This window comes from Sinocyclocheilus rhinocerous, unplaced genomic scaffold (genome assembly GCF_001515625.1).
Source record: "Sinocyclocheilus rhinocerous isolate Xijiao unplaced genomic scaffold, SAMN03320098_v1.1 scaffold1285, whole genome shotgun sequence".
NCBI classification, from domain to species: domain Eukaryota; kingdom Metazoa; phylum Chordata; class Actinopteri; order Cypriniformes; family Cyprinidae; genus Sinocyclocheilus; species Sinocyclocheilus rhinocerous.
The window spans coordinates 17,084-26,258 of NW_015645559.1; the positions used below are offsets into that span (position 1 = coordinate 17,084).

Genomic DNA, 9,175 nt, shown 5'->3' on the forward strand with positions numbered 1-9,175 from the left:
GTGAGAGGAGAGCAGCCTCATTTACACCTCAGAGAGAGAACTGAATTTATATGTGGTCTCTCGGGTGAAAGCCAAATGTAATGACATGTCCATTAGTTCATATGTTCATATGATGTCTAAGAGACATACAGAACAGAGTCAACAGCTTTCATCTGACAATAAAGTAGGATCTAGAAACAGTAGCTCAAAGTTCCCCCTGGGACATAACTACGAAGAGAAGTCATGGAGTTTAATGAAGAAGGGATGTCAGATAAATTGCGACTGCTTTTTATACTCAGAGCACCATGACTGACAGAATTATATGAATGTTCACTCCAGGTAGGAACTCTATTTAAAAGGCTCTTAAACTGCTACTGAAATTTTAAAGGGCATGAATGATCTGTGATGGCTCTAATGCATCATATCCTTTTGGATAATGCACAATTATGAGTTTACACTTTCAATTAAGAGGGAATGTAATAATTGTGGTTATGACTTCCACGCTGAAGAAATGAGGTTTTTGCCCTGACAGATCTGAGCAGATAGAGTCTCCCATTATAGTTCTCCAGAAAATCATCCTAAAAGATGAAAACTAAGGACGGAAATATGATGAGGAGAAAGGGTCTTTGCATGCACTGTGGTAACCAGATGAGAAACGTAAGGGCAGAATATTGATATTATTGAATGAAAGAATTCTCAGCACGTGGACAGGGGCCTGGTTTGTGCTGTTGTAAAGAAGTCTGACTATGTATTAAGGTATTAAATGTATTAATTCGTTTAAATATGTATTAATTCATATAACCTCCTGGGATTAAGCTAATATTTTTGTACTTTATAGAGGTTATTTGTATTTTCTTTCAGAGCATATATGCCACATATTTCCTGATGAACACTCTCTCTTTTGTTTTGTTTTTTAAACTGGCTGACATCACAGTTTAAAAATTATATAGGAAAGAGTAACAATTTGTATATTATTTTGCAATTACAATTGTGTTTGACTGATTTGCCATTTTCTTGTAAATTAAAGGGTTAGTTCACCCAAAAATGAAAATTCTGTAATTTCTTTAGGAAAAAAGTATTTGTTAAAGCATTAAAAGCCATTAACCAAGCCAACCAGCTATAAAGTGAATCGCAACATTACAGACAGTACTTAAGGGAAATAACTACAATGCCAGGAAGCACTGCAAATGACATAATCGAATTAAAACCATGGAGAAATATAAAAGCTGTTTATTATATCTATTGAAAAAATATATTTTACATTTAATGAAAAACAACATTACAATAAAAATAAATGGACGGCTTCAACAAACATACCACGGATTAACAACCTTGTAGCTCACAGTAGGTCTATCTTAAAAGGTTTATAAATTATTGGTAAAAATACATTTCTATATGGAGAAAATGAATAGAGTTTTTATTTCCGGAAACCCAACTGTTGCACTCTTTCACGTATATAGTCTTTAATAAGTACCATTTAGAGATTGTGCGTGAACAAGGCAAAAATACTGTTAAGACTTTAGGTAAAAGAAGTTGTAATATTACCATCAGATTACTCTCATGATGTTATGTGTGAACAAAGTATAAGTTTATGCTTGGTATGAGCACATACAAGGTCAGGATGCACGGATGTAAGAAGTCATAAAAGCATACTATGATTACTATGCAATGTTTACAGTAAGCTACATCTCAAGACCCTGCCTTTATTTCCATTCATCAGGACAGAACCTATGCAGTTTGATACTATTGTGCAGAATCTCGTGTTTTAACCTATTGCAAAAACGTGTTCTGCGTGATCGGTCCTTTACGCCTGTCACTAAGAAGTCAAAAAAAAGTTGTTAAATTGCACAGAAAGTGAAAATAAATTGCTTTTCCTCATCCAGGCGGATGAAGACAACATCACAGTGTTTAAAGGTCATTTACAATGACTGGCATCACAGAGTTTACTAGTATTTTTTTTATTTTTTTTATTTAGTCATTTATCCAAAGCGACTTACAAATGAGGACAACAGAAGCAATCAATTGTAGTATTAAAACAACTAAAATTTTACTATTTAATATTTACTATACTATTTTGGGGCTCGTGTTTGAATGGTCCCTTAACAGTAAAAAGCCAGAACACCACCGCTCGTGTGAATAGCATGTTTTTGTATTTAGGGCAAAGCCAATCTGTAATTTACAGTGTTTAATGTGTGTAAGGGGCTTATAATGATTCTTGTACAAGAAAGAAAAAATCTATGTCCTCTGTTGAGGACAAGAAGTCTTTCACTACATAGCTGAACAGGATAAAAAACTATCTCAGCTCTTAGCAGTTTCCTTGTGATCTGAAGCAAAATTGTCCAAGACAATAGGAGCTGTCATTTCAGTGCTGACTTTAACTTCCTCTGCAATAATTCAAACACACTCTCTGCCTTTTATTCTTTCTCTCTCTCTCTCTCAGTTTATATTCCATATCCAAAGTATCGGTTTATTCCTAGAAAACCCATATAAAAGGAAATAAAGGTACTATTCAATAATAAAAAAGTGACATAGCCCAAAATACATTACAGTGACAAAGAAATATACATTGGAAAGTGTATTCCTCTGGTGTAAAGGACAGAAATTTGACTCACAAATCAAAGTGCATCATTAATGTGGAATTTAAAGCGGAAGAGGGTAATTTCTATGCCACTACCATCACCAAATGGAACTGCAAAAATAATAAATGCTCCAAACATGTTTAACTCTCCCTGTCTGCCATTGGTCAGTCAACACATGGACCCGCCCCAACCTTAATCTATTGGCTAGTTGGAAATATTTAACAAACAGTGTCACCGAGCAAAAGTGTGAATCAACTTAATAGCTTACATATAATTGTTTAATGGCATATTTTCTGTAACACTGTGTAAAACATTATTTTCCTTTCACTGAGGTTTCAAATGGAGATTATAATAAGCAAAACATTAACCAATGCCATAACATTCAGTAAACATAACCCATAGACATTCTCAGGTTCATTGAACTACTATAAACACGTAAAGCTCACATACTCACCGTCCTTGCGGTGGTAGGTGATTTCCACTTTGCGTTCCTCCGAGCCCAGGAGAGCCTGTGCTACCTGCGCAATAGCGTGCCGCTTGGTCAGCTGTCCGTGCAGGAAGTCACAGGTGCACGGCTTCTGCATGATGTCCGGCCGGGAAAACCCTGTCATCTCACAGAAGGCATCATTGCAGTAGATGATGGCACAGTTCTGGACACGTGCATTGGCTATGACAAATCTCTTGTCTGTAGAAACAGGCAGAAAAGAACATTTTTGCTATAAAGAAAAGTGTATATAGGTAGTGGAGGTGAAAAGATATAGTAAATAATTTTCAAAGCTTTTATAAAAATGTTATTTTTTTCTGCCATATGAGCACTTGTGCTTTGGGCAGAGTCAGTGTACCTTTAGATTAGCAAATGTAGGGTTGTAAATTTGAGTCATAAGGCCAGAAAGCCTTGCAAAATTTTATGACGTTACACTGGCTATGTTTACATGGATGCTTTTTGTTTAAATCTGAATGAAATCATTCTGATTGATGAATCTGAACGTAGTATTTACATGAACACTATATAAAGTGATCGGGTTGATGTGCACGTTTTACATGTCACAAGCTTCAATATCGGCTTTGATCTTTTGACATTCACACACTGCATGAATATACAGAGTTTCTAGATGTTTGCACATACTATTCTCCTACCATTGCTTCTTTTCTTAGGTTTTAAAGAGCAGACTTAAAATTGATCTATTTTGGGACCTAATTAGGAGACAACGAGCACAAGAAGCTTTGTGCCGTGCTGCTTTTATCAAGCAGTGAAATCGCCTAAACAAGCCGTCTGTGAATGAGAGTATGAAGTGAAGACTGATGGGACTTTGTTCTGCGCCACTTCACAGACGATGATTGGAAGGAGAATTTTAGAATAACATGACACTCGATTTGAACCTTGATTCTACCAAAACAACAGCTCCTTCCATGCTTCACACGTCATTACGAAATTTCTGCGCCATTGCACATATGCAGTACTTTTCAGTTTTGGTTTTCAATCCGATCAAGGACTTACATGTCCTCTCAATCAGATTAGAAAAGATCTACACCACTCCTTCCAATCCGATCGAAATTTCATTTGGATCAAACTCAATCGGAATTAAGGTGTTTATATGAAGGCTTTTCAGTCTGATTGAGCCATCAATCTGATTATTAACGTATTATTTGGTTTCTACTATTCACACCATATAAGCAAAAAAGAAAACTTTCTTACATTTGTAGGTGAATAATATTATTAACCGTCCATGCATTCATGATGGAAATAAATTGTATTGCATCAATAAAATGGGAAAGTATGGAACAATTTAAAGGAATATTTAGGGTTCAATAAGTAAAGCTCAATCAAGCAATTGTAGCATAATGTTGATTACCACTTGTCTCTCCTTTTCTTTAAAAAAGCAAAAATCCAGGTTACTATGAGGCACTTACAATGGAAGTGAATTGGGCTAATTTGTACACTTTAGTATTGCAAAATTACAGCCACAAGACATAAACAATATAGGTTAACATGGTTTTACTTTGATTTAGTAACCTTTTCCTGTAAAAAAATTTATATAAACAGCTTCACAGTTCACATTTTAACAGAAGAATTGATGTACAGTACTGTATAGTGCTTTTACAAAATATGCTTCCCTTTTTTTTTAATTCTCCAAAATTGGCCCAGTTTATTTCCATTTTAAGAACCTCACCTCTTCTTCTATTTAAAGGGAACCGGGACAAGCCTAAATTCTTTTTTGTGGTAAGGTTCCTTTAAAAAACATTTACGCAAATGGTCTTGTCACAAATGTTTTTAATGTTTTGTCTACCAGAAACTGTCCTTCTCTATTAACAGTTATATTTGAGAGAGAACAGTAGAGACAGTAAGGCATGGAAGAGTGATATTTTGGCAGTGGACACTGGGCCCCTCAGCTGAGCGCCCGTGGTAGTGTGAGTAAACACATTTAACACTCAAACACAACACAAACGGTGACATTTTCAGATGCTGACATGATGTAAACTGAACACTGGGTGACAGAAATGGACAGTTTCCTCCCTAACGGCTAATGGAGAAAGAGTCCAAACACTATCCAAAATCTATTGCGCAGTTAACAACTTAACTTATCAATGTTTACATCAATAATGAGAAACGGTAATAGTACAGCGCTAATAAATCAAAGTAACGTTATCTATTTCTGAGTTTGGACATAGAAGTAAGGCTAAAATAAGTTGCACGGTCAATGTGTGGAGGTAAATTCTCCCTATTTGGAGGTCTCACTAAACAATAAACCGCAACTGAATCGCACCACATGCAGCTCTTATTATTGTTTCAATGAAATAAGCAAACGCTGCTGCAACATCTGGAAGATGACACTCACTTTGACCCTCGAATTTGCGGATGATAATCCCGAGAAACGTGTTCTGTGGCGCGACGTGACCTCGTCGCACCGGCATGATTGACTGCTGGTTGTGCGCCTTTGAATCCGTTGGACGAGCTTCAGGAGCGCTGCGCGAGGAAACGCGTTTCTTTGTGGGGGGTCATTCCGGCGACGTCTTCTTCTTTCCGCCGTTAAATTGTCGCTTTCCGTGATTCATTCCCGTTTTTGTCTTCACCGGTAGTCGCTGTTTGAAACGAAAGATGAGAAAACGAGGCGCTCTGTGAGGAGGCTGCGGGTCTGAGTAGCATCTCAATCGAACTGAAACCCACCGATGTGACAAACGGACACAAACTGACAGCAGTGACGTCTGTCTCTCCACGAGGGGCCCTCGCGCACTGCGCGCGACGCTGTGTAAGGAGACGCTCGAGGAAACGGTATCGGTGTTGCGCGAGAGAAGCCCGGGAGGAGGGCACAGTTCACACGGATCGCTCTTCGCAAACCACGTCAAACAACACAACACGTGGGGTTTTCTTTTTCCACCTTTAGGATATCCATGACAGTGAATTAAAGAGCGGCTGGGACTAAATTAGACAGGTCAATTACAGTGTTATCTGGATCTATAAATTAAAGAGTGTTTATGCAAAAAATGCGACAGCAAATGTACATTTTAACGTGTCAAAACATGAAAAGTAAATAGGTTCGACCTTTGCAAAGTGCTTATTCGAAAGTGGGGTAAATTGGGGACTGTCCATGGTGCTGGAAATACTCCGGAACGAGAGCGTTCCTCCAGTAACAATAACAAAGAATAAATGAACTTTGACTGAAAGAAAGATTCCACATTAATAATTTAGAATACAGAAAAGCTTTTTATCAACAGCCTTCACAATAAAAATCAGCTTTCAATAAAACATAATCAACAAGCAAAAAATCCAAATGGCGAGTGAAGTAGGCTATTACGAATATGGAAAGTGTTCAAACGTTTGTTTATTTAAAAAAAAAAACTAATTTGGAAAACGGATAACATATCCTTTGTATTACTAGAACGAACCAAACGTTTGCATCTATCCACCAAAATACGCTCTTTATAAATAAATATTTAAAAATCTAATTATACTAAGTAAATATTATTGTAAGGCCTTGTCCGTATTCAGTTTAACGCCTGCAGAACACGAGCGCGTGCGTGTGTGCGTCCTCCTACAACTGCAAGACAAAGAAATCACGTCAGCACTTTCCACTGCTTAAACGCTGACTGGTTTACTGCAATTAAATGTTTGTTAGGAGATCATTGTTGCCTCTTCGTGACCTCTGATGTCACGGAAATATGAGGGAAAACCCCGCTGAGGAAAAGGTAAAAGACGAAAAAACAGTGCTGGCATCTAGTGGTGAAAACAAGAGAATGCATTATAAAGGTATTTACTGACCAGCTTGCAACAAAATTAGTCAAAAAGTGTACAATACAGTAAACAGAATTTGATAGCAAGATATTAGATAAACAATATTGTTCAAAAGTTTAAGAATGGCAAGTTCTTTAAAAGATTTTTGACATTATTTTTTTGCTCACCAAGGCATTTATTTTATTTAAAATAAACAGTAACATTGTGACTTACAACGACAATTTAAAACAACTGTTTAAAATATTCCTGTGATGGTAAAGCTGAATTTTCAGCATCATTACTCCAGTCTTCAGTGTCACATGATCCTTCAGAAATCATTCTAATATGCTGATTTACTGCTTAAGAAACATTTCTTCTTATTCATTTCTTCTTATTATTAAAGGGGTCATATGATGCGATTTCAAATTTTCCTTTCTCTTTGGTTAAAAACACTTGTGCTGCTAAACATTTTTGTGGAATCTGTGTTACCTTTTTATGATAAATAGAAAGCATGTAGAACAGCATTTATTCAAAATAATGTCTTTACCGTCACTTTTGACCAAATGAATGTGCCCTTACTGAATAAAAGTATTAATTTCTCATTTCTCTCTCTCTTAAAATCTTACTGACCCCCAAAATTTGATTATGGTACAGTGTGTGTGAGAGAGAAAATGAAAGTGTCAGGCATGCTTTGGAACTGAATGTCAATCAATAAAGTGATACAACCGAAGCACACAGTAAATCAGCTCTTTCTTTCATTAATTATCAGTGCGACTCATCAATATTCAACTGTATGCAATATTCACAAGAATGAAACTTAGAAAGTGACACAGACCCCTTTGGTAATGTCTGCTCCTCTGTAATGGAGAGGTTTATTGACACAAAAGAAGACACGTGTGGTGTATGTGTGTGCGTGTCAATCTGCATGTGTGTTTGTCAGTGTATTTGAGCCACTGTGGGAATCTAATTTGTATTTTCTCAGAATGTCAAATGCTACTTCCCTGCAATCCAATCTGATCTCTGTCAATTATTAAAACAACTAGAAAGGGAAGGACACAGGAGAGAGATTTTAAGACAATGTGTGTAATAGTGATTTGTTTTTTATAGGTTGTGCTAGGCTGGAGATTTAGTTCAGTGCACCATCAATCCGTTAAATATGTTCAGTGTGTAATTCTGAGCAAATGAATTAATATAGCTGGCTTAAATTGGAGCAGCATTTAAAACCTACTCAATTCAACGTTATATCAGTCTCTAATAAACATTTTGTTTGTTTTATAATAGCAAAAAACCCAGCAGCTGTGGTTACTAAAAATGTACCATAAAAACATGATGACAATCTGGAATTATGGAATGCATTTTACTGCCAATATGAAAGTACAGCCTACTGCACTTATATCATTATATCAGTTATCATTAACTTATATAAATGTTAAAAAACAAAGCAACAAAAATGCAACATAAAACACCACAATAACATATGTAATATAAAAATAAAAATAAATAAAAGTGATATCACACATGGGAATGCACTTCTGTTGCTTTTTTTACTAGATTAAAAACAATATTTTAAGTTAACAATATGTTACTGTCATGGTATTGTCTTGTTAAAACTATACAGTGCTGCTTGAAAGTTTGTGAATCCTTCAGATTTCTGCATAAATATAACCCAAAAGTCCTGAATGTTGACAGAGAATCCAATCAAAAATTAAACAAAAAATATACAGGTGCATCTCAATAAATTAGAATGTCGTGGAAAAGTTCATTTATTTCAGTAATTCAACTCAAATTGTGAAACTTGTGTATTAAATATATTCAATGCACACAGACTGAAGTAGTTTAAGTCTTTGGTTCTTTTAATTGTGATGATTTTGGCTCACATTTAACAAAAACCCACCAACTCACTATCTCAACAAATTAGAATACTCCATAAGACCAATAAAAAAAACATTTTTAGTGAATTGTTGGCCTTCTGGAAAGTATGTTCATTTACTGTACATGTACTCAATACTTCAGTCTGTGTGCATTGAATTTATTTAATACACGAGTTTCTCAATTTGAGTTGAATTACTGAAATAAATGAACTTTTCCACGACATTCTAATTTATTGAGATGCACCTGTATACTTTGTCATTTATTTATTCTGGAAAATGATCCAATATTAAAGGGATAGTTCACCTAAAAATGAAAATTCTGTCATTAACTACTCACCCTCATGTCATTTCAAACCATAGACTGTAAAAAAAGATGGACTACACGTCTCCTATTCCTTCCACTATAGAAAAGTGAAGCCAAAGCATCTCAGTATGGCCGCTGCCATCTTGAGTAAATGACGTCATTTAGAGTCAGAGTCTGTGCAGTAGAGATTTGTTTGGAGCCAGAGTCTGCGCAGTAGTGTCGTGAGGTGGAG

At 35.9% G+C, this 9,175-nt stretch overlaps 1 protein-coding gene across 1 annotated transcript; it reads right to left on the reverse strand.

Moving 5' to 3' along the window:
• Positions 1 to 3,012: 3,012 nt before the first annotated feature.
• LOC107706610 (potassium voltage-gated channel subfamily H member 7-like) lies at positions 3,013 to 5,816 on the reverse strand (the record flags this gene model as incomplete). Its single annotated transcript, XM_016510371.1, has 2 exons — positions 5,396 to 5,816; positions 3,013 to 3,243 (listed from the first exon to the last, which is right to left on the reverse strand). Coding segments are annotated over exons 1-2 (307 nt in total), but the record flags the coding sequence as incomplete, so codon positions are not given.
• Between the last annotated feature and the right edge of the window lie 3,359 nt (positions 5,817 to 9,175).